The 24,873-nt window shown below is 52.4% G+C and overlaps 1 protein-coding gene across 3 annotated transcripts; it reads right to left on the bottom strand.

Moving 5' to 3' along the window:
* Nucleotides 1–8,738: 8,738 nt before the first annotated feature.
* Nucleotides 8,739–24,441, bottom strand: SLC45A3 (solute carrier family 45 member 3). 3 transcript variants are annotated; one of them, XM_069876125.1, is made up of 5 exons: nt 24,361–24,441; nt 19,415–19,840; nt 18,065–18,898; nt 15,763–16,028; nt 8,739–12,454 (listed from the first exon to the last, which is right to left on the bottom strand). In XM_069876125.1, the coding sequence occupies exons 2-5, from the start codon at nt 19,584–19,586 to the stop codon at nt 11,999–12,001; spliced, it is 1,728 nt and encodes a 575-aa protein (XP_069732226.1). In that variant the 5' UTR covers nt 19,587–19,840; nt 24,361–24,441; the 3' UTR covers nt 8,739–11,998. The 3 variants fall into 3 exon arrangements, with proteins under 3 accessions (XP_069732226.1, XP_069732227.1, XP_069732229.1); XM_069876126.1 differs by lacking the exon at nt 24,361–24,441 and adding an exon at nt 21,740–21,845; XM_069876128.1 differs by lacking the exon at nt 24,361–24,441 and adding an exon at nt 20,432–20,680.
* Nucleotides 24,442–24,873: the final 432 nt, after the last annotated feature.

The following is a 24,873-nucleotide window of genomic DNA, read 5'->3' as shown; positions in this document are numbered from 1 at the left end:
GCAGGGGATGGTTCCCGGGAGAGGGTTTGAGGGGTCACGGATCCAATGGGACCCCCAGAGGGGGTGGAGAGAGGGGCTGAGCGGCGGCGGGGGCACCCAGGCGCCGGCCACGTCACAGGAGGGCGAGCTGGAGAACGGGAAAATGTGTTAAAAATTAAGTAAATAAATAAATAAAAAGAGAAAACTTGCGTAGGAGGAAAGGCTGAGGGAGGCTGGAGAAGAGAAGGCTCCAGGGAGACCTCAGAGCGGCTTCGAGGGCTGAAAGGGGCTCCAGGAAAGCTGGGAAGGGGCTCTGGATCAGGGAGAGCAAGGATAGGATGAGGAGGAACGCTTTTCAGCTGCAAGTGGGGAGATTGAGATGAGATCTTGGGGAGAAATGTTTAGCTGTGAGGGTGGGGAGGCCCTGGCCCAGGTTTTCCAGAGCAGGGGTGGCTGCCCCATCCCTGGAGGGGTTCAAGGCCAGGTTGGATGGGGCTTGGAGCCCCTGATCCCGTGGGAGGTGTCCCTGCCCATGACTGGATGGGCTCTGAGGTCCCTTCCAACCTAAACTATTCTATGAAGTCCAGGGAGGTTGTCATGCAAAGCAAGGTGAAGGTGAGTCCCCTCTTCTTCCACCAGAAGAGAGGACGACCGAACATCCCTGCCCTTCACAAGGCAGGGAGGGCTCCCAGGTTTTCCTACACTAAGAAACCGGCACGCAAAAATACCCCTTCCCAGGGGAAAGGCACTGCCACGCACTTGTGTTCTCCCAGGGAACATGGTGATACCAGACCATCCGGCTAAAAAAAAGCCACCGGGATGCGATCCCTGCAGAAGGACTTTGTGGATGTTCCCTGTTCCCAGATCTTCTCCAAGCTCACCTGATCCCACCACGCCGGTGGCAAACGCACGATGCCATCGTGCTCCCTGGGGTGAGTGGAAGGGAGAGGCGAACCCAGGCTCAGTGCAGGAGGCTGCACACGCAGCAGGAGCCTTAATCACTCTGAAGCTCATTAAAACAGCCCACATCCACGCTCAAGTCCCCAAGAAAATGCTCCTCAGGGGTCAGGTTGTTTATCCCTAAGGTGCACTGCCTTGGCTCACAGAGGAGCAGTCCCACTCCTGAGGTGTCTGCCCAAAAAGCACTCTTCCTACCCAGCTGAGAGCAGGTATTTTCCTTTGGACCAGGCACTGGAGGCAGAAAGTGAAATGCTGAGAAGGCAGCGCTCTCCCACCTCCCTCCGATGAGCAAAGAGCCCTCGCTGCCTAAAAGGGTCTAAGCAGCATTTCACTGTCAAACACCATACATGCCAAAACACGCAGCTTTCGATTCCTAGGCACATAGAATCATAGAATCACCAGGTTGGAAGAGACCCACCGGATCATCGAGTCCAACCATTCCCATCAATCACTAAACCATGTCCCTCAGCACCTCGTCCACCCGTCCCTTAAACCCCTCCAGGGAGGGGGACTCAACCCCCTCCCTGGGCAGCCTCTGCCAACGCCCAGTGACCCTTTCCATGAAAATTTTTTTCCTAATTTTCAGCCTGAACCTCCCCTGGTGGAACTTGAGGCCATTCCCTCTCGTCCTGTCCCCTGTCCCTTGGGAGAAGAGCCCAGCTCCCTCCTCTCCACAACCTCCTTTCAGGTAGTTGGAGAGAGCAATGAGGTCTCCCCTCAGCCTCCTCTTCTCCAGGCTAAACGCCCCCAGCTCTCTCAGCTGCTCCTCTTGTTCTCCAGCCCCTTCACCAGCTTCATTGCTCTTCTCTGGACTCGCTCCAGAGCCTCAACATCCTTCTTGTGGTGAGGGGCCCAGAACTGAACACAGGATTCGAGGTTTGGTCTCACCAGGGCTGAGTCCAGAGGGAGAAGAACCTCCCTGGCCCTGCTGGCCACGCCGTGTCTGATCCAAGCCAAGATGCCATTGGCCTTCTTGGCCCCCTGGGCCCCTGCTGGCTCATGTTCAGTCGGCTGTCAACCAACACCCCCAGGTCTTTCTCCTTTACATGCTGGTAAAAGGTTAGCTGTGTGCGTACAAAGCCTTCCAGCACATCCCACCCAGCTGCCTTCTCCCAAACCAGAGTCCTGCTCCAAAGCCAAAGCACCGCACAACCAGGAACATTGGTGTTGGGGAACCACCATCCTCCCCAAACACACAAGTTGTAGCCCAGAGCCTGGTTAAGCCCGAGCAGCTCCAGCTGCAATTAACTCCGTTTCCTTGAAGGCAAATTCCATATCCTTACCAGGGCATCTCCCTTGCACGGTCCCATTTTATGGAGCCAAATGAAGTGAGAGGAGGTTTGTAAACTCGTGAGCAAGACAGGGAGTGCAATGTTGTAAGTCACAATACCTTCAAATAACCCTTTATCAGCCCTTATTGCACAGTCACAGGAGATCAGAGGGAGATGAAAGAAGAGAATCGTGGAATCATAAAATATCCTGAGTAGGAAGGGACCCACAAGGCTCTCCAGCCTCTCCCCCCAAACCTGTAAGGACATCCAGGATTGCCGTGTCCGAGGTGCAAAACCAGCATTTTCCCTTGTTAAATTTCATGCGGAGAAAGTAAGGGAGTCTGGGGAATTGAGATGTCTTTTCACTACACAAAAATAGGACAAGGTTTCCCCCCCAAAGTGTGCTCTGTGTCATGAGAAGAGAGGAAGTTTTTAACCAAGCTGACCATGATTTATTTATTTACAGAAGTTAACTACCACATTTTAAAATAAAATTAGGAGAACGGTTTCCATTTTTCCCACAAACAAAAAAATAGTGTGAGAGTGACTGGCCAGGGAGATTTTGAAAAGACAAAGGTAACAAAAAAAGGACAAGAAAATCCTCCACAAGAGACCAGAGTTGGTTTCTTCAGCTTTCAAAACAATTAAAGCCTCCCCACTCTCACAGCAAAACAGTTCTTCCTAAGATCTCATCTCAATCCCCCCTCTTTCAGCTTAATACGTTTTGGTTGAGATTTCTCGTGACGGTTTATTAGATGGTGGCTCCTAGAAATAGATTTTGCAAGTTCTGAGGCAAGGATCATACGCAAGTGCCAGTTCTAGGAAAGCACAGGACAATGCAGTCAGGAAAACACCAAGGTTCCTAAAAGCACTGACTTATCAGAAAAGAGAAATCTTACTGTAAGGTTCTGACTTTGCCATCACGTGGTCAATGGCTTGAGAGAGCGACGGGAGGGAGTGGGGAAACATAGACACCAGGAAAGCCAGAAAATTATGCAACAGACCCTAACAAAGCCTTGCTCCAGAACGTGGAAGTGCTATTTTAATGCAGCTCCCACCTCGGAGAGTGAGTTTTACAAGAATATTGGAAATCTATGAATCATGAAATAAGCAGAAGAGCTACAAGAGGTTTTGTGCTTTAGTGAGAGGATATGGTCACAAGAGAAAAGGCTTTAGCACAAGGAAGGGTTGCTTGGTGGTTTATAAGGTATCACAAGGAAAATCCATTTGTTGCTCTCTCTAGAAATGCGCTTAGGAAGCTGAATGTTCAACGCCTTCTCAAATCACTGAGGCTTCAGTTACCAATATTAGAGCAGCTCTAAGACATCCTTGGAGGTGAAAGGAGGGTAAGGCTCTCGTGAGACCTCACCTGGAGCCCTGTGTCCAGTTCTGGAGTCCTGAGCACAGGGAGGACACGGATCTGTTGGAGCGAGTCCAGACGAGGCCACGGAGATGATCCGACGGTTGGAGCAGCTCCTGTATGAGGACAAGCAGAGAGAGGGCTCCAGAAAACTCAAGGCTCCGGTTTGCTCCATGCCCAAGCCAGCTTCTTCTGTTTAACCACCAAGAGAAAGCAAAACTACACCAAAAATCCCCTTTGCCCCCAATAAAACTGGACTCTGGGAGGAAGAACCATTAACAAAAGTCCAGTTCTGAATTTACTGGAGCAAAAAGAGAGAAACCTGATGCTATGATCCATCTTAGAGATACGGTTGCAAAGGGGCCTTAAACCAAACTGTGGGGTTTTGTGGCCCTTATCTCATCGCAAAGGATGAGCAGCCAGCACGAGCTCCACGTGGGCAGCAGCTTGGGGCTGTCAGTGCTGTCACTTAGCTGCTGGAGATGGAGGGCTGTGCGCTGCGTGCTGCTATATCCAGAGCCACAGCTGCAAATTTAGCAACGTTGCCTGAATTTCTCTTTGTGCTCTCCCACGTCCTGCCCTGCTACAACTCCTGTCTGCTTGCATTTCAGTTCTTAAACAGCACTGCTTAGCAACCTGACAGCCTTTTCGCTTCGAGAGCAAGGAAACCAGTTCCTCCCATTCCCACTCCACCAACAGGGAGCTGGCAGGCACGCATCCCCCTTCATTTAACGGCATCAACTGAGATGGAGCCAAGGTTCTAAGAACCCAGAAGCCCCGGTGACATGCGTATCACCTCTTGGCAGCTCCAGTGTATTTGTGTCTATGGGAAGACAGAAAGGTCCTCATCCTTCCTGAAGCCACAGATCTCACCTGTACTTCCACAACGAAGGTTTCTGCTGTGGAGCAGGGTTTCTTCAGAGGTTGTAATGCCCTCACTGGAGTAAAGGAAAAGTAATTACAGAGCCTTCAGTAAACCTTTTAAGCCATTCATCCAAAGTCCCCAGAGGGAAGCAGGTGAGACTATAATATGCATCGCACAAGAGATGCGTATCTAGAGTATTTTATTTTATAAGAATCTCTCCCCTCCCTTTGCGGTTTGTTTAAAAGGAACGGCAAGACAAACCAGGTGAGCTGCAAGCCACTGCTGCCAGCGCTCCCAGCCTTGTCTTCCACGGCGGATCCACCCCAGGACCAGCACGGACTCATCGGGAGCTGCTCAGCAGATAAACTGCTGGAGAACAGAGAAGGACCTCGGACTAAGCTCTTCTTACTCCACAGTTTGGAAACGTGCAATTTCCCCAGTTGCCTTCGGCTGAGAGCGGCGAGAGGCAGGATGGGGCAGGTCCAAAACGAACAGGGAGTGCTGCGAAAGAGTCTGCAGCAAGGGAAAAGAGTGAAGGGGCACAGATAAAAGCACGAGACGGGCATGAGTCATGTTGGCGTACGGCCTCCAAAGGCTGCCCTCGAGCAAAGAGGGGATGAAATTAAGTTTACAGTCAGGCAAAAATCCACTAAAACAAAAAGCAACCCAAAATAGGCTCTCGCATACCTGACTCCTCTGGCTCGTCATTAAAGGTTTGGCATCGCACAAAGTCGGGGTGTGTTTCTTGCTGGCATCTGGTCACGCTTGGCCAAGCCAGGACAGAGGTGGGAGCACTCAATGCACGTTTGGAGCGCGCTCGCTCCTCTAGGCAAGCCCAGACCTCCAGCTAATCCTTGCAAGAGCTGCCAGAGGGAAGAGCTCTCTCCAAAGAGTCAACTTGAGGGATGCAGGTCTTACACCCTTCCACTTGCAGGAAAGAAACCCTGCTGTGGGCAGCTATTTTCCATTCAGCCCATCCACACCTACCTTATGAGCGAAGGATGGAGAAGTTTAAACTGGGATCCAGCAACCAGTCCTCCCAGACAGCTGGGGAAAGCTTGGATCTGAAGCAAAGCAGCGTGCCTCCAGTTATTTCTGTCGTAAACACTGCTCTCCTGCCTGCGGATGAGGAAAGCAACCAGTGCAGGTGTTCTCCAAGAAACACGCAACCCGGGCACACCAGCTCTTTGGAAGCCTAACAGCAGATCCAAGAGCTCGGGCTCGCACGGCAGCCGTGCAGCTGGGTGAGCCACAAGCCGGTTCCCCGCTGCGCTGCGGCTGGAAGCTGGCCAGCCAGCCTTCCTTCAGCTGCTGGCCTGCTTGCTTTTACAATCAAGAATCCAAACCCCAAGCCAGCTTTAGAAATGTTTTCTCCTCTGTGGAAATGTCATCTCTGCACACTGTAGGTTCCACTTTTGAGAGTCTTTTGCTGTTTATAGAGGCCAAAGACATGGGGCAAGCAGACCTTTCTCATGGTTTGGGTTGGAAGGGACATCAAAGCCCATCCAGTCCCACCCCTGCCATGGGCAGGGACACCTCCCACTGGATCAGGGGCTCCAAGCCCCATCCAACCTGGCCTTGAACCCCTCCAGGGATGGGGCAGCCACCCCTGCTCTGGGCAACCTGGGCCAGGGCCTCCCCGCCCTCACAGCAAACCATTTCTTCCTAAGATCTAATCATCATGGGGACCCTTAGCACATCAGAGAGCCTCAGCTTTGGAAAGAGCCCAGCCTCATCCATCTCCAGTCTCTGCAGCAGCAGCACCTACTTCAAGGGCATGGCTGGACTCGATGATCTGGTGGGTCTCTTCCAACCTGGTGATTCTCTGATTCTAAGAGCACCATAAGCATTCCCCAATATTCTAGACTAGAGATAAACCAAGGATTTTCAGCTCCCTTGCTCCTCTTTTCCCTGCAGTCACACTGCAGTAACTTCTCAACAAAGCTGGAAGAGCTCTGGTGGCTGTGCTGAGGAAGGAGCAGGCACCAACAGCAAACATCTCCATCCACACAATGCTACCACTAGGATGGATTTTCAAACTGCTTAATACGCTTGTGTTTCTCACAAAGCAATTTGGGGTCTTGTCCAGAGATGCTCGTTATCAGCCCTGAGAGCAGGACACCACATCCATCCTGAGCAGTCTGGCTTTTTCCTTCCCCAGTGTCATCGCTGGAAAAAGGCTACAGGGACCGGAGAACAATCTCTTTGCTGTGCAAACATGCCCTCCACTGGGCAGGGAAAAGAATTTAGCTCATTTCCCTGTCCTTTTGGGTACAACCCAACCCTCCTCTGCAAAGCCAGCTCAAGGGCAGCTTGAGACAAGTGTGGGAAGTCCTACGCTGGAAGAGCATTGGGCTAACAGCAGAGCAGCACGAGCACTCCCAAGTCAAAAAGAGCCTGAAGGCTCTAAATATCAGCTTGAGACACGCTGGCAAAGCCATGTCGAAAGGGCAAACCGCCTAGCTCAAACTCCTGACGCTTATTCTTTGTTTGTACAAGCACCTAATTCCCTCCTAGATGTTTGCAAAAGCTCAGGAAGCTGGCACAGGAGCAAGAAGTTGGCCTTTAATTAACCAGAAGTCAAACACTAAAAGGACGTCAGCAACCCGTGAGCTGCGCTGCTCCCCCTGAGCAGCTCATGCAGCTCTTCCGTGGGTCCCTCCACCTTGGTGTCTCTCCATACCGCTGCTCTTCCATGTGAAAAAGGACTTTGTTGATGCTGCTTACGTTTCTCCTCATCCCCTTTCAATACGCACCGTTGAGGGAGCTGAATGGATGCATTTCCCTGCCTCCAACCATAGATGCAACATCACACTCCCCAAGGACACCAGTCAGGTGGAAAAGCACTGACACAGAAAAGCTGAGTTGGGGGCAACACAGCCACCAGCTCAACCACGCTGGAAAAACCATCCCCAACATCAACACTGAGCTCCCCCAGCTGCTGCATCACACACAAACACCCCCTGTCCAGCCTAGAGATGCTCCCCTGCTAGATGGGCTCGTGCACATAGGTTTCCAAGCGAGTCCATCCTCCAAAATGCTGCTGACCGAGAGACTTGGGCTGCTGGTAGGACTCGTGGCCCTGGCAGCCCAGGGGGCTGAAGGGCAGCTCTCACTGCAGCAGGTAAGGTGACACCTACAGGCTGTGCAAAGGGCTCCTGGAAATCTGTCCTCAACCCCTGCTCCACTTCTCTGCGCACACACTCACCCTGAATTCACTCTGGTTGCTGTCACGTATATTTGAGAGGGGGAGAGTGGCACCAGAAACAGGTCCTGAAAAAAGGACATCCTAGAACTGTGGTGTAACAGTGGATTGCCTGTAAGGTAAGGGAGTAGGCGATGAATCTGGTGAAGGGGCTGGAGAACAGGCCTGATGAGGAACGGCTGAGAGAGCTGGGGGTGTTTAGCCTGGAGGAGGCTGAGGGGAGACCTCATTGCTCTCTCCAACTCCCTGAAAGGAGGTTGTGGAGAGGAGGGAGCTGGGCTCTTCTCCCAAGGGACAGGGGGCAGGACGAGAGGGAATGGCCTCAAGCTCCACCAGGGGAATTTTAGGCTGAACATCAGGAAAAAATTTTTCACAGAAAGGGTCATTTGTCCTTGGCAGAGGCTGCCCAGGGAGGGGGTTGAGTCCCCTTCCCTGGAGGGGTTTAAGGGACGGGTGGATGAGGCGCTGAGGATATGGTTTAGTGATTGATGGGAACGGTTGGACTCGATGATCCTGTGGGTCTCTTCCAACCTGGTGATTCTATGATTCTAATTCCTCCCTCTTCATTAGCGTGGAGGCTTTTGCATTCTGGCTGCCTGGCTTCCAGGCCTCCTGCACTCAGCCCCACAAAGGACGAGAAGCGAGACTTAACCTGTGCTGCCGCCCTGAAGCACCCGCTGGGCCTGGTGGGTCCTCATGGGCCCGGCTGCCTTGTCACCTTCTTCCTGCAGCGCTGGTGGCGGGAAAGCCCGTGTGGCGGGAAACCTCGGCTGGCCACGCCCACTTCTCCCATAAGCCACGCCCCCACGTAAAACCCACGTACTTGGCCACGCCCCCTTCCGCAACAGCCCCGCGTCAGATTCCCGTGGCCACGCCCCCACGCATTGGCCACGCCCCCTTCATGCCCTAAACACTCAATGGCCACGCCCCCTCGTGTGGACCCAGCCCTAGGCCCCGCCCACCCCTCCGGCCCCGCCCCCTAGCGCCCCCCAGCGGCGCGCGGCGCACTCGCCCCCCCCCCCCTTCATGGCCGCCACAGACCCCGCTCCCCCTTCCACACCTTTTATTTCCTCCTCGCCATAAACACTCATCCCCGCCTTCATCCGGCAGCACAGACAAAATATTTACTCTAGCGAATAAATAAACCACGAACATCTCGCAGACATGATCCCAAAAAACGATAAACAGCATCCACGCATCCTTCCCCAGCCCAGAGAGTCACAATAATCGCCTTAAAGACATTTTTTCCCCTCTCTTCTCCACTCCCCACCTTAATTCGCAACCCTCCTGCCTCACTAAAAGAAAGGGGAGGCATGAAATTATTCCCCCGTGAGAAGAAAGCAGCAGGACCCCTAAAATCTGGAGGAGAAAAGCTGGAGGTAACCACCATGAAGAGTTTTGTCGAGTCCAACAGCATCGTCGGGGCTGAGAGAGATGCTCGTGTTCACCCAGGTGACATCAGTAACACGAGGGGTGCGCTTACCTGTACCAGGAGGCGCCTGCATCCCTTGCTGGTCGAGATGGGACCCCACCGTGGCGACGCTGTTGGCCAGAAAGGACAGTCTGACTGACAAAAAAAGGAGCATCGCAATGGATGCTCCATAAAATGCCTCTTCTGTCAGCCCCAGACAGCCTGAACTCGGAAAAAAGGCTTTGAGTGATAATGGAGAACACGGACAAGGCCCTAGCAGCCTCTGCCAGGGCTTCACCACTCTTGGAGTAATGAAATTTTTCCTGCTACCCAATCTAAACCTCCCCTGGTGCAGCTTGGGGCTGTTTCCTCTCATCCTTCTCCTCTTGAGGGAAGAGATCAAAATTATAGATGAAGAACTGCAGCATCTTGCTCTTTCTCCTTCCAAACCCAAGGACGTTCTAGAATCATAGAATCATAGAATAACCAGGTTGGAAGAGACCCACCAGATCATCATTCTAAACCAAGGCTGTCTCCCCCTTTCTCAAGGAGCACTTGGATGCTGTAATGAAGCATTCCAGGCTGTTATCAAACCCGTACACCTGAAGTTTAGTATGGAAATACTCTTTAGGCACTTAAATGGCTCAGTTGTTAGAAGCACTCAGCATCGTAGCAGCCTCCACGTGTAAAGATTCCCAACTCTGTACATTATGAAAAAATAGAGGATATTTCAGCACTCAGGTAGGAACCTCTTTGAAAACCTTGGGTCAGAGGTTACTGATCGCTAGAAGCGTTCACTCAAGAAACACCCCGATGTTTAGCAATAATATTTTGCCTCGAAGACCGAAGCGGACAGAGACCAGGGTAGGAAGTACAGATGGAAAACTGTTTCTGTAGGTGGTGAAGCAGCTGCCAAATCCATCCCCAAAACAGCTGCATTTCAGCACGCGAACCTTGTTGTGGGAATGGGAGGCTGGCAGGCATATAATTTAAGGAGAAAAAAAGAAAAACAGTCACCCCTTACGGGAAAGAAACGTTTAAAAGACCAGGGAGAAGCCCTCCCGGGACCCGTCTGCAGACGGCAGGGGAGGAACCGCGCTTCCACGCCAAGGAAGAGTCTGAGAAGACCTTGCAAAAATAGCAACACATTGCCCTTCAGCAGAACCTCAGCAGCGCATCTCGCTGCCCACACACCTCCGCAGAAAATTAGTCACAAACACTTGGGTTAAACCAGCCAAAGCCAAGGACTGGTGAACTTCTGCACGCTCGCAGCCTACGCTCTGAAGGACCAGTTGATGCTTTTCTTTAGGTCTTGTAGGCAGATTTTGGATCATTTCAAAGTCTAAGTGCTGACTGCGGCCAAGACCTTGACTCCTACTTGGTGTCTGGGTAGTCTTTGAGCAAGAGAAATCTGCCACCAGCAGAATTATTCCAGCTGGTCCATTCGTATCAGGAATGGGACTGGCCAGAAGGACAAGCAGCTCCAGCCACTCTTCTGCCAGTGGGAGATGTCTCACAGCTGGGAGCTAACCAGATTGAACAATCCAGGAGTATTTGGTCCCAGGGCTATGGGAACAAGAGGCACTTTGCCCTTCTCCAACAGGTACTGTGTTCATGCTGTGCCTCAAGAATCCTGACTCCTGTCTGGAAATGCAATCAAATAAATTAAACAAACCCCAAACAAGTGTAACACAGTAAATAGGTAAAATGGATCCAGCAGCATCAAGAGTTTCTGTCCTGTTCCTTCTTTTGTCCAGCACACAACTGGCTTACCCTGGTTGGAAAGCAGCCACCAGAGCGGCTGCAGGGACATGTCATCCTATCCAGCTCTTGTTCACGATGCTGCTTCTTTCTGCCTGGAGAAGCAGGTCTAGGAGGCTGCTCTGGGGACACTGAGGGAGGACACGGCCAGCGACCAGCTCCAGGTCCCTACTACAGCAGAGACGGCTGCCGAGTTCAACTGGCCACCAACATCCTCAGGGATGGGGCAGTTTCTCAGGTAGCCTTCCAGGAGAGCTCTCCCTATTCTAGGTGACTGTCACAGAATTGAAACCCCTCTGAGAACCAATTTTCCTTGTGATACTGCAGCATTTTTTAGGGGTCAGGCATGGAAAAGGCTGAACAGTCTGTTAGAGGAGAGAGCAGAGGCAGTTGTGAGTGCTGAGGAGAGAGAGGTTATCAAGAACTGCATGAAGAAAGTTAAAAACAATAATTTAAAAAGAAAAAAGGTAAGAAGTCCTTTCCATGTGATGCAACTTGGCACACAGGTAAAAGATAAGTCACCTTTTGGAGCTGGTCCTAATAAAACATTACTTGTTTTTCCAAAACAAGACATAGTAACTTTTCTCCTGAATGGTTTCTCCCAGTAAGAACAGAGGTGGGGAAGGACAGAAGCGTGTGTGCATGTATATGCAATTCCCTTTGCTCCATGGCCAAACCTTAGCCACTCATTTCTTATTTTCCCCAAGGAAATCTCCTCCCAGTGTCCCATTTGCAGAATTATTGCTCAAGAAGTTGAGTAAAACTACAACAAGAAGGGAAAGAAGATACAACTGGAAAACAGGAGCGCCGATGATTTCTTCCCTCCCTGTACCACTGCCTCTCCTGCTCAGTTTAGGTAGAATTACACAGATACATGACCCATTATTAAAGGAAAATGTGTTTCCTTTCTCTCCCCTGCACACCCCCCTTTGGTGCTGGCTGTGCAGTGCTTTCTTTTGATAAAGGCACCTTTGGAAAGCACTGATGGCCCGAAGCACACAGCCCCAATGCCTCCTATTTACACCTGAGATTAACCCTGCTGCATCTCTCTTGCTTCCAGCCCCAGAACTACGCCGGGGCTCCACGGGAAGAGAGCTGCTTCACACAAGCAGCCGTGGGAACACGCACACATCTCGTTTTGCCACGTGCAGGCACCACCCGTGTGCTGCCCTCACGCCTTCCCGCATCACACCGAATACTTGGCCATGTCACTCTTATCAAAGACAACTTTGGTTGCAAAGTAAATGGCTACTAAGCCGAAGCCGGCAGCTGACACCATGTAGGCAGTCACCGACTGCGTAAACTGGACGATGGACCCCATGAAGAGCGAGGGGACAACCTGAGAAAGAAGGAAAGCACTGTCCAAAATAGCCAGGTCCAGGCAGATCCCTCGGCCAGAAGCCACCGAGTCCGATTCTCCCACCATCACCATGAGCGAGACGTCGCAGGAGGAGCTGACGCACAGAGCCGAGCTGGCAGCTGGAGGAGAGGAGGAAGAAGAGGACGAAGAGAAGAGGCTCCCAGCATGTCCATTCTGGTAAGGCAGCTTCTGGCTGGAAAGGAGGCCTTTAGAGAAGGCTGATTTCTTGTCCAGCTGAGCCGCGTCTTCCTCCTCTTTGCTCTTGTATTTATGCAAAAATACCTAGGGGAAAGAAGGAGAGCGCATGAGGAACGAGTCCGTAGGGTGGAGCCCGGCAGGTGGGAGGCAGAGGGGGGACTGTCTTCTGTGCAAGAGGGTAAAAACCACCCTACGCTTTGTGTGCTCTGGGTCAGGCTGAGAGGTGGGGAGCGCCTGCAGTGAGCCTGGCCCACGTCAGACAGCTTCCAGGAACCAGTCTGGCTCTCCCCGACTGGCACGGGATTCAAAGCAACCCTGACTCACTGGGAGAATCCAGCCAAGTGGTGTCTTTGTTGTGTTGAAGCCCTGGGGCTCAGCAGGCTCACACAGCCCCCCACCAGCCTAGGCTCTGCCTGGGGACACCCTGCACTGAGCCCTGGGTTGTCACCTCCTCACTGGGTGGCAGGGGAATCCAGGCACCAATGACAGCCCAGCCCATCCTGGAATCAGCGGATGCACGCTTGCAGGACAGGAGTGAAAGTCTGAAGCCTACTTTGGGCATATCACAAAGATAAGATAGTCCACTCTGGTGCAAACAGAAGTGTTTAGAAAGTTGCTGGCTGGGAACCCAAAGCCTTCCTGCAGCAGCGCCCCAAGGGCAGGCAAACAACTCTGAGCATGGCCACTAATTAATATCAGAGATCCTTAAAAGTGACACCAGCTGAGATGGCACAGTGCTGGGCACTCAGGAGAGAGCTCTCCTCTGAGCTCTGCAACAAACTGTGCGCATCACGACCTCGACTGAGCTGCTGCACCCACCTGACCTGAGCCTCCTCGCTTAAGGCTAGAGGGCAGGAGCAAGAAAAATCTTTTTCTTCTCCCTCTTTTTGCCTCACTCAGCTCAGGCTGTGGGGTCTCCGGGGCACGGCTCACTCAAGCAGTGTTCACACAGGGTATGTGATCAAAAAGCTCTCCACATTAATGCCAACCATGGGCACTCATGTGCAGAAAGTGGAAACGCTGCAGAGCTCCAGCTTGGAAACTCCAGGGCATTTGCAATTATGCACAACTGCTGGTTTGCATGGGGCAGAGCAGATAACGAAGGACGTTAATCCATTATCCGCGTGGTGCAAAGGAATAAAGAAAATATAAAGGGAAAAAAACAGCTCCTGTTTGAGAGCAGAGAGCGCTGTGCCCAGCTCAGAGGGGCTTGCCTGGACCATCCCTCCTTACCAAAGAAATGGTAAAAAAAACCAGCCATCATCTTCCAAAAGCTTTACCTGGGCTCTGCTCAGCTGCTCACTATACCCTTTCAACTCCTCAGTTCTGCCTAGGCTCAGGAATTTATGTTTAAATGGATCAATCCGGGATGGTCATTCATCTTATGTGGGGCTTAAAAATCCTCCCATGTGCCTCCTATCACCATCAGACTTCAAAGCAACTCAAACCCCAGCACAGAAAGGGTATTGTGTGAGCCAGACTAGGATGTTCCCCCCCAGCTCCAGCCCTTCGTATTTGACACTGCCGTTCCCAGAAGCCTGCTTGGATGCTCTGGAGGCCCATGACACATTATCTACACTGATCCAGGCTAGGACTTCAAAGACACAAGTTCTGGCAGGGCTTTTTTGAATTCTCAGTGTGGAGAATTGATTTAAATCTAGACAAAGTGACTTAAACACATACTCAAAGGAATAAGCTTAGTGAGAACTTAAAAATCAACCCTTGTAACAGAGGATACAACCACAGGAGACACTGGTGGCTCAATCAACAGCTTCATCTCCCTGTGTAGTTGACAGGGAGCAGTGGGAACGAGGAACCTAGCTCTCCTTGATCTCCTGCAGAAGGTGCGAATGTCCACCATGCACTTTGCCTCTTCCAAGCTTTCAGGCCCTTTTAGAACATGCAGATCTTTTTTCCTCCTGTTCTAGAGAAGGTTTAGTGACCATGCGAAGACCAGAGGGCATGCAGGAGAAGAGAGCGACTTACAGAGCCTGTGCCAAGCAAGGAGCTCCAGCTGAGGTGGCCTCGCGGGCTTTCACCAACGATCCCACACAGGGTGGAAGCAACAGCCACTCTGGATGCCCCTTCCGCTGATTCACTTCAGGAGTGTTTAAAGTTGAAAACAAAAAAGAGAGGGAGGAGGGGAAGCAAGAAGGAAGGAAAGCAAACAAAAATGCTGACAGATTTCAACAGTAAGGAATAAAAAAAGAAGAGCACAGAAATGGGGAAACTGGGCGGGGGGGTGGATTTTCTGCAAAAGGCATTTTGGGGACTGCTTCTTGTGGGGTCTCCTTGCAGGCAACGGCGAAGGAGTTGGTAAAGGGAGGAGGAATTTTCAATTTAGGGCAACAGAGAGACCAAACCCAGCGATACTCCACACCTCATGGTACGAGGAGTGTTTTGCTGTCAAGCCTTTGGTAAACAGCTGGGCACGCAGCCTTCACGCTCCCAGCCTGGGGAGTTTGGTTTTCATTCTGGTGAGATTATTTCCGTGGGAGATCCCAGCCAAACTGAAGTTTTTGCAAAGCAGAACCCTCCCCTGTGCCTGACTTAGACAGGGTGCCTGGTGCCAGTTGGGATGGGTTGGTCACAAGTATTTGTTCGATGTGAACATCTGGATGCCTGTGGTAGAACCTCCTCCTTATTGCACTGCACAGCGAACCGCCCGCCATGGGGATGAAAGAGCTGCTCTCAAACCACAAATTAATTCTGCATTTGCAGCACAAGAGAAGCTCCTATTAATCCAGTGTGGAACTCTGGAACCTCCTAGGACTTCGCAACAAGGATAACATCTGTGCGACAGCATTACTAACTTTCGTGTTGGTGTCAAAAGTTTCACAACATTTATTTGTCTTGGGGCTTGGGGAATAGGAAGAACCTCAGTTTTCATTGTATTGATCTTCATGCTATGGACAAAAACAGGAATGCAGAACCTCTAAGGGCTGAAAATTCTTGAATCTCTTAGTTCCTCACGCTGGCAGTGCTGCAGATGTGACTTGGTTGCAGAATGCACACAGATTGTAAGTAACCTGTACCAGTTTCCCTAAACACCTGCAGAACACTGAGGAACATAGGACATCCCTTTTGACACACCAATCCCAGCAGATTTCTCCCATCTTTCCCACTCCTCACTTTTTAGAATTGCACAATGCGTGTTGGGAGCAGGAGATGCCTAAGGAAGGCGAAGCTAAACTCCCCCATTTCAGATGAATCTTCAGAGAAGACACAGCCTGGAGACAAGAGGCACATACAAAAAACTTTGTCCACAGGCATATGTTTCTCCTCCATGGGCTGAACCAACGGTACAAGCTACAAGTGACAGAAGAGACTGGCCAAGCTCTTCTCACAGCTACCTGGCACAGGAGCAGATCCTCTCTGGAGCAGATCCCTACCTGTTTTTCATGATGATACAGCGATGCCAGCGTGTACGGCAGGATCTGGAGTGCAGAGAAGGTGAAGCCCGTCAGAGCAGCCGAGATGGTAACGACGGTGACGCTGTGGGAAAGGCACATGATGAAGGCAGCCACTGGGAAGAACACCACGCTGGCCAGGTAGACCGCTCGTGTCCCAAACTGCTTCACCATCCGGTCCATGATTGTCGAAAAGAAGATGGAGGTGACGCATTGAAGGAAGAGGCCCAAGCTACCCATCCGGACACCTGCGGGTAAGCAGAGGAGGTGACAGACACTGCCCTGACTTCACACGGTTGAATCCCTTCGGGCTTCTGGCCCTCTCCTTCAGTGCCCACGCAGAGCCCAGCACAGATGCAAACAGCCCCGACGACCACAAGGCTGGGTCAAGAAGCACAGCAGCACCTCATACCGTTCCTGGAGGGGTTCAAAAAGCGTGTAGACATGGTACACGGGGACACGGTTTAGTAGGCACAGCGGCGTTGGGCTGATGGTTGGACTGGATGAGCTTAGAGGTCTTTTCACAGAATCATAGAATCCCCAGGTTGGAAAAGACCCACCAGATCATTGAGTCCAACCATTCCCATCAATCACTAAACCATGTCCCTCAGCACCTCGTCCACCCATCCCTTAAACCCCTCCAGGGAAGGGGACTCAACCCCCTCCCTGGGCAGCCTCTGCCAGTGCCCAGTGACCCTTTCTGTGAAAAATTTTTTCCTAATGTTCAGCCTAAACCTCCCCTGGTGGAGCTTGAGGCCCTTTTCCACCTTTAATGATTCAGTGGTTGTTACACATCCCAGGGTTGCACCAGGCAGACGGCAGCACCCACCCTCCACCTGCAGCAGGTATGTCCTGTCTGTGCTCCTGGGCACCCGGTCTAACCAGAGGGGCAATAGGACGCAAGAATCCAAACGCCATCCTTGTCTTTGAAAGACTTATTCGCACCTTCCTGCTCTTGACCCAAGATCTGTCACCTGCTCATGAACCAGGATCTGCGGTTATCTGATGTCAAAACCAGAAGCAGAACAAAAGGAACAAGCAATAATGCTTAAGCCAAGGTAAACAACAGCCACAAAATGACTGCAGTATCCGGTAGCAATCCGGACCTTACCCTTTACAAAGATCTATCAGATGTCAGGGAATTAAAACCATTAACTCTTTGGAGCGAGGACCATTGCTCAATGTGTTTCTATGACAGCCAGCACAATGGAGCCCTGACCTGCTGGAAGCGATACAGTGCAAGTGTTAAATAATAATTAAGCTGCTCAGAGTTAACCGGACACTCAGCACAAAGAGGCAGTGTGCTGCAGAGCCCACGGAGGGGAAAACTCAGAGGGTAACACATACAGCTGGAGGAGGAGGGTCAGGAAGGTGCCTCCAAGAACAAAAGACCTCAATCTTGGGTTCAGTTTTGGGCCCCTCATTCCAAGAAAGACATTGAGGGGCTGGAGCGCATCCGGAGAAGGGAACGGAGATGGGGAAGGGGCTGGATCCCAGGGGTTCTGGGAGCTGCTGGGGGACCTGGGGCTGTTTAGCCTGAAGAGGAGGCTGAGGGGAGACCTCATTGCTCTCTGTAGCTCCTGGAAAGGAGGTTGTTGTGATGGGGGTGCTGGGCTCAACACAGCGGCCAAAAAGAGATGGCAGGTAACAACAGCGAGCAGGTAACTGCAGGGAGCAGCACCCACGATGTGGACGAGGCAGCTACTGACTGCAGTGGTGAGGACTATCGGAAAGTGTGGGAGAGAGGAATGAGAACTGGGAACATTCCCATCTCCCCGGTGTGGGATGGGAATCTCGCAGCAGCGTGAAATGGAGATGCCCCAAAGCCCACCTCGCTGCTACTGAGCAGCTCCTGGCTTTTCCTATCCCTGCTCTCCAGGAGATGGAGAGCACCGTCACCCCTCATTTAAAAAGGAGGAAAGAGCAGTGAAAGGACCTGGCAGCAGCAACCACAGCTTCCAGACAGAGCCGGATACATCCTGTTCAGCATGAAACCTGCCAGACCATTCTGCCACCTAACAATTCAGCCCGGGGCCAGGGTTGCACTGCTGGAGCTTGTTCCGTGCTTGATAGCTGGACGAGAAAGAGGTGTTTCCCTGTTTGGTCTCCTGTGCAATGCTCAAGGGCCACAAGGCCATTTTTCCTGACCCACCTGCAGGATGTCTACAGTCTCCTGTAACTTTTTTGCATTACTAGAAGAGCAAGCCCATTCCCAGCTCCCACTACACGCTTCTGTCCCACGGAACACGCGCTGCAGCCTCGCAGCAGCTGGTTCACTTCTCACCTTCATCGTAGTGGCGTCTGGCATCCGTGCCTGGCTTGGCTCTGGGAACGCCGTGGTACAGCCCTTCCCCAACAAAGTCCGTGTAGAACAGCATGAAAGTCATAAGTGCCATCCAGCTGCAGAGCTCAGCCACAAACAGGCGCCGGATGACCTTGGGGATGCGGCAGTAGAGGCTGTGGAGCCGCGGCACCAGCGTGCAGAGGTTTCTCAGAGCCTGCATCATGCGCCTGGCCTGCAGGAGACAGGAGCTCCTGGAGAGGTGGCAAGAGCAGCAGGGAGGAGGTGAGGGCTTAAGAGAAGCATCCTTCAGCGCTGGACCATCCAGAACATCTCCCTGGGTGGCTGCCTCCTCTGTCACGAAGAGCGTGGCCAGCACACAGCTGAGAAAAATGACAGCAAGGAGGCTGAAGAGGCACGTCTCCTGCCCTCCCAGGTAGGGGGCTAGGAAGCTGCCGCCCCAGTCAATGGCTGGAAGGAGGTAGCCGATGCAGCCCCCCAAACTGATCATGAAGGCGTACATGGAGAAGGCCTGGCGACAGTTGTCTGGCTCCTGGAAGAGGTCCGAGAGCAGGGCCTCCAGCGGAGTGAAGCAGACCTGGCCGCAGAAATCCAGTAACCCGATGCCCAGGATGAGGAGGGCAATCTCCAGCGGGCGAGTATTGAGAGCAAACAGGCTGGCCAGGCTGCTGGCGTGCGGGATAACGAAGAGGCTCAGCAGGACCCCCAGGCAAAGCATCCAGATGAAAGGTCGCCTTCGGCCATAGCTGCTGTGCCAGTGGTCACTGGCGGATCCGATCAGTGGGACAAAAACCAAGCCAAGGACAGGTCCTATTCCTGGAAAAAGAAAGAGGTGGAATTAAAATCATTAAAGTTGGAAAACACTTCTAAGCTCATCCAGTCCAACCGTCAACCCAACACCACTGTGCCAACTGAACCATGTCCCAGAGAGCCACATCTACAGGTATTTTGAACACCTCCAAGGATGGAGACTCCACCACTGCTCTGGGCAGCCAGGGGGAACAGATCTGGAGGACATTGGTCTGTGTGCATTGTAACAACAGTATGGGATCACAGAATCACAGAACCCCTAGGTTGGAAAAGACCCACTGGATCGAGTCCAACCATTCTTATCAATCTCTAAATCATGCCCCTCAGGACCTCAGGGACGTTTCAGGGACTCTGTAAGCTTCACCGGGTGACAGCCCTTTCTTGCAAATGTGAGGCTGCCCTTGATAAAGCAGTAGCCCTGCCACCTCCCCACAGAGACAAGCCTCCGTGCCTTTAGTTGCCCGTGCCCTCCACGCTCTAAGAGGAAACAAGCACCTCAGAGATGAGAGAAAAACCACCTACCCAAAACCATGGTCATGAACTTCTCCTCCACCCCCACTTCCAGCAGCAGTGGAGGCACGTAGGTTATCCCTGCAGCCAGGCAGACCTCCAAACCGAACGTCAGGGAGTTGACCAGCAGGAGCTGGGTCTTGCGGTTGTGGAAGAGCGTGCCGAGCCACGCTCGCTGAGCCATGCTGCCTCGATACCCCTCAGGGACACAGGGCTGTGGCGCTCCCGCTGCGGCGCTCCCCGGGATGCCCCACAGGCAAGGGCTGGAGCTTCCCTTCCCAGTCTGCAGGACAGATGCTGCCTCCCATTTTAGCAACGGTGGATGAATTGCCTTTTCCTCTTCCTCTCAGTGCAAGATGTGGCCCCAGAAATGTCAAGTCCAGGCGTGGGCAGGCAGGGATCCCACTCCAGGCTCCTGTTCTGCTCACATGCTGTGGTCTGAGGGAGGAGAGAGCGTGTTAAGACGCTGGGGTCTGGGGCAGGGGAAAGGGTTAAAACCAGGTACAAGATCATTGAAAAAGACAGACCCTGTCTCAACAGGCTGGCAGGCACAGGAGGATGAAGAGAGGACATCTGGGAGAGCAGCAGGGTGGAAAGACACAAACTGCTCTGGTGCCAGGCTTCTCTCCAAGGGATTGTGACAGGTGAGACAGGTGGACATGGTTCAGGAAAATCCAATCCTGCCTCTGAGCTAATGACCTCTCGGTGTCCTGTCCAGCCTCATCTTACAGATGGGCAGTTAGAGCAGAGAGACAAAGGATTTAGGATCCCCTCTCCCAGTGAAATCAATTAGGAGTCCCCTTCAAGCCACTCGCCTGCAGTCACACAGGGTCATCTCTAGAGACCCACACCCCTGCCTAACGACCAGGACATCCTCCGTGCGGCTCCCCAGGCTCCCAGGGAAGCAGCTTCATCCAAATCGTGTCTCCAGCCCCTGAGACGGGGCACAGAGAACAGATGGTGCCTTCACGGAGTTTCACAAACAAACCTGACCCACTTTAGCCTCGTCTAACAGTGAACGGCAATTACCTTGCTCATTAGTCTGAGTCATTTATTTGCCCTGTAACGTGCTCTCTCTCTCTCCCCAACCTTCTTCACAGGGGAGAGGCCAGCAGATCAGGACATGGGCTATGCAGCTAAGGTGAAAGTAAGTAGATGCCTTTCAGTAACCTGTTAACGAGCATGCCACTATGTCAGTCTAGCGATGCAAGAAACCTTGCAAGGCTACCAGCATCCAGATCAGCCCACCAAGCTGCTCAGGAAGAAGGTCTGTAGTTAAGCTGGGAAAGGGAGAATGGAAAGCGTGACATTGAGCTCCTGCACAGACATCGATTTAGGAGTAAAACAAACTGCATTCCAATTCTAAGGATTCACATCTACGTCTCACCCTAAATGAGCCACGACCAAAGATTCTCTGTGTGGACAAAGCATAAGACGTCCCACCGACCTGAATGTGCTTAAGCTTGTGACCCGTTTCTGGACCGCGCACTGCACAGAAGCTTCTGCCTCTCGTTCTACCACAGCGCAGCCCCCAGGTGCTTTAGATCTTTGGGATGATGGTCCTTCTGCCCAGAGCAGTGGTGGCTGCCTCATCCCTGGAGGGGTTCAAGGCCAGGTTGGATGGGGCTTGGAGCAACTAGATCCAGTGGGAGGTGTCCCTGCCCATAGCAGAGGGGTTGGAACTGGATGGGCTTCAAGTCCCTTCCAACCCAACCCATTCTGGACCACAGCCTTGCCTCAGCTACACTGCACAGAGATAAAATTCACCAAATACGGTGCAAATGAGCGTTCTCCAACTTCACAGAGCACACACATTTGCCCTCTGTCACTGCACAAGTGTTAGCAGTCAGGTACAGCTGGGAGAGTTTCTACAGTCACCCATTTCTCTTGCTCGCCTCTTGCCACCAGTCACGTCAGCCCCACGGAGATGACTGGGTGAAGCTGGAAGCGTGGCAACGAGTTTTTTCCAAAGACGCAAGCATCACTCTCCACCTCTCACTGCCGCAGCGGAGCGGCACCGCTCCGGAGCTGAGGAGTTGACAGGCTGCCAACTACACACAATAAGCACTGATTATTTTCCTTCCAGAATCCCTCACTTTCCCCCTCTGCGCTCACTTAGACCTCAACTGTCACAAAAGATATCTCCTTTTAACAACCGCGAACATTCAGATGGCTTGCCCAAGGTCAAACTGCAAGCCAACGGCAGAGAGGGAACAGCAACAGCTTTCCTTTCATCACCAGACGGGGCTTCAAAGGAACACTCGGAGGCCCCAGACACGCTCGGCGTTACTTCAGATGCACTTTATCTGCAAGGAAGCGATTGGGGGCAGCACCCACCTTTCTTAGATGTGGGCTAGACACAGGATGTCTCAGCCTTGCTCCTTTCTGATGGGTGCCCAGCTGATCCTCAGCCTCCGGAGAGGAATTTAAGCTGCAGCCCTACAGCTCCAGCAGCTCAAGCCCCGGTGCTGTCAGCTAGAGGAAGCAAGCCAAAAATTAACTGAGCCACCACCCTGAGGTAGACCTGGAAGGCAGATGCAGTACCACAATCGTGGAATGGTTTGGGTGGGAAGGGACCTCAAAGCCCATCTAGTTCCAACCCCCTGCCAGGGGCAGGGACACCTCCCGCTGGATCAGGGGCTCCAAGCATCATCCAACCCAGCCTTGAACCCCTCCAGGGATGGGGCAGACACCCCTGCTCTGGGCAACCTGACCCAGGGCCTCCCCACCCTCACAGCAAAACATTTCTCCCCAAGATCTCATCTCCATCTCCCTTCTTTCAGCTTCAAACCATTCCCCTCGTCCTATCCCTGTCCTCGCTGATCCAGAGCCCCTCCACAGCTTTCCTGGAGCTCCTTTCAGCCCTGGCAGCTGCTCTAAGGTCTTCCCAGAGCCTCCTCTTCTCCAGGCTGAACCCCAACTCTCTCAGCCTGTCCTTGTATGGCCCTCAATGTCCACGTTCTGCTGCAGTCCAGAGTCTAGAAGGTTTACAGAGAGGGACTTACACAAACACAGAGTAAAAGATACCTCACACATACACATATGGAGAAAAAAATTGTTTTCTTCCCTTTTATCACAGTGACCTCTCCAGCACTGGGATCTGTATCTCCCTACTGCCCAAGAACTTCAGGTTGAGGCAGAGAGGCTGCATTTCTTATCAGCAGGTAAGAGAAACCTGTTTTTTCCTCCTTCCACACTCACAGAGGGCTTTAATGAAAAAAGGTACCAGTGCACCAGAGGCAGTGCTGATGTGCAGCCAGAGATGAGAAGTTATCAACAGCAATCAAGTCATAAATGCAGTCACAACAGGTTATGAACCCTTTTCTGTTTAAATTGTACTTTGTCCCAGTACCCATCAATTACGCTTTTTGTATTCTGTGAACAAAATAAAGAGAACTGGGTTGGGTTAGCTGGGAAGAAACTCCCCTGCAGACCAGGAAAATCACCCGAAACATTGATCTGTAACGCCAGGGGCAGAGAGGTGGAGAAAGAATGCTCGGGACACTCGCAAGAGCCAGGCTGAAAGCAAAGCAGAAGGTAGGACTCACCTCCAGCAGTGACAGGCGATCCCTGTGGCTGCCGAGCTGCTCCCCAGAGCCAGCCCTGGCACACAGCATCCAGGAAAAGCTATTTAAGTAGTTTGCAGGTAAGCAGAGGTGGAACCGAGCGGAAGGTACACAGGCGGGTTTGGTTTCAGGGCCCTCCCTGCCTGCTGATAACACGGAATTATGAGCACCAAGACCACGCCTGGGCCCCTCGCGCGAGGCGCTGAGCAAACAGCAGCTGAGACACCAGCTCTGCCAACCCCCCCAGCACCGAGGGCTGCCTCGAACCTGCCTGGGGGGACTCCAGGTGTCAACCCGCATCCGAACGCTGCACAACACCCTGTCCTGGTGTTAACATTCATCCCCTTCCCTTGCTGATGTGCTGGCTCTTCACAAATAGAATCATAGAATCACCAGGTTGGAAGAGACCCACCGGATCATCGAGTCCAGCGCAGAGATTCAGTAGAAGGGATTACTGTTTTCTTTTTAAAGAGATGTTCCCCATAGCTTGTGCAGGTAACAGCCAGTCTCTAAATAACAAGACCAAACATTTCATTTAAATAGCTTATCTCTTCCAGGACCAGTTATCTGGCAGACGATGCAGGAGGACTGGTTTGAGTCGATGATCTGGTGGGTCTTTTCCAACCCGGTGATTCTATGATTCTATGAGTCTGGGGCTCCGTAACTTTGACATGGAAGGAGTCAGTTGGTCAAATCATTTCCTAGCTGAGAGATCCTGGTCTACCACATCACAGAACCATAGAATAGTTTGGGTTGGAAGGGACCTTAAAGATCATCCAGTTCCAACCCCCCTGTGATGGGCAGGGACACCTCCCACTAGATCAGGCTTCTCAAGAGCTGAAAACAGCCCACGCAGCCCAGTGGGACCTGGGGAGACCTTCCACAGTCAGCTGGTCCAAAAACTTGCCCGGCACCAGGCGCTTCTTGCCCTCTTGCCTCAGTTTCCCCAAGATTCTACAACAGGGGCAGCATCTGTCCTTCCCTAGGGAGCACAATGCCAAGCACCTCGACAAGAATAACAGCCCAGCCCCTGCAAAAAGGATCAAACCAGCCTTTCTGAGCAAGGTTTCCTGCACACAGAAGCACAGGGGGCCACACATGGGGCTTTTTCACAGCTGCCATGGGGAACATCATCTGCTGCTGAGTGTTAGTGTTTTCTCTGCTTTTCCTCTCCATCCCTAACGAAAAGCATCTTTAAAAACAGGGTTTCTGTTTTACTTTTAAGCTTGCAACCCAAACTTTTCCTTTCCTTTCTCTGCAGAGAAACAACAAATCAACTCAGAGGCTGCTTCACCTGGCAGCCAGGTAGGAGGGCGGGTCCTGGGGGCAGGAGCAAAGCAACACACTGCCGGACAAAGGCAACCGCGGAGGAGAGGGCTCTCTGCCACCCACCTGGGCCGAGGAGCCTATTCAGCAGCAGCAACCAAAGCAGAAAGCACTGCAGCTCCTGCACTCTTGGTGTCTCCTGCCCTCTCTCTTCTCTCCTGCTTCATCAACCCAGCAGGACAGGGAAGCGCATGGCACAGGGTGGAACTGGACAGGCTTTGAGGTCCCTTCCAACCCAAACCATTCCATGAGTCTACAGTGCCAGGGAAAGCAGCTTCCCAGAGCCCATTTCTCCAAAGGCAGAGGAGCCACTGGACGGGATTCACGCATTACCCCTCCTCAAGAGCTTGTTTGCTAATCTTGTGCTACAGAAAGAGATTTGACAAACGCCTTCCTGTGCTCGATGTGGTACAGAGATGCCGCAAGGAGGAAACCCGTGAGCTGAATTTGAGAGAGGCACCAGCAAGCGCACGGACACGCAGGCGAAAACAGGGTTGCCTTTACTGGTGACATCAGACAGCAACATCACCGCTGGTAGATGTTCTCCTCCCGCTTCCTTGCTCTCTGCCGTGTGCCCCC

Source organism: Phaenicophaeus curvirostris, chromosome 24, assembly GCF_032191515.1.
Source record: "Phaenicophaeus curvirostris isolate KB17595 chromosome 24, BPBGC_Pcur_1.0, whole genome shotgun sequence".
Taxonomy (NCBI): domain Eukaryota; kingdom Metazoa; phylum Chordata; class Aves; order Cuculiformes; family Cuculidae; genus Phaenicophaeus; species Phaenicophaeus curvirostris.
Note: the sequence above shows the minus strand (reverse complement) of the source record. Positions and strands in the feature narration are given on the sequence as shown.

Coding starts and splice junctions, on each gene's coding strand:
- SLC45A3 (XM_069876125.1), bottom strand. CDS start 19,586: ATGGCTCAGCGAGCGTGGCTCGGCACGCTCTTCCACAACCGCAAGACC. Junction 16,029..18,064: donor CAGACGCCACTACGATGAAG/GTGAGAAGTGAA, acceptor GCTTACCCGCAG/GTGTCCGGATGGGTAGCTTG. Junction 12,455..15,762: donor TGTATCATCATGAAAAACAG/GTAGGGATCTGC, acceptor TCTTTCCCCTAG/GTATTTTTGCATAAATACAA.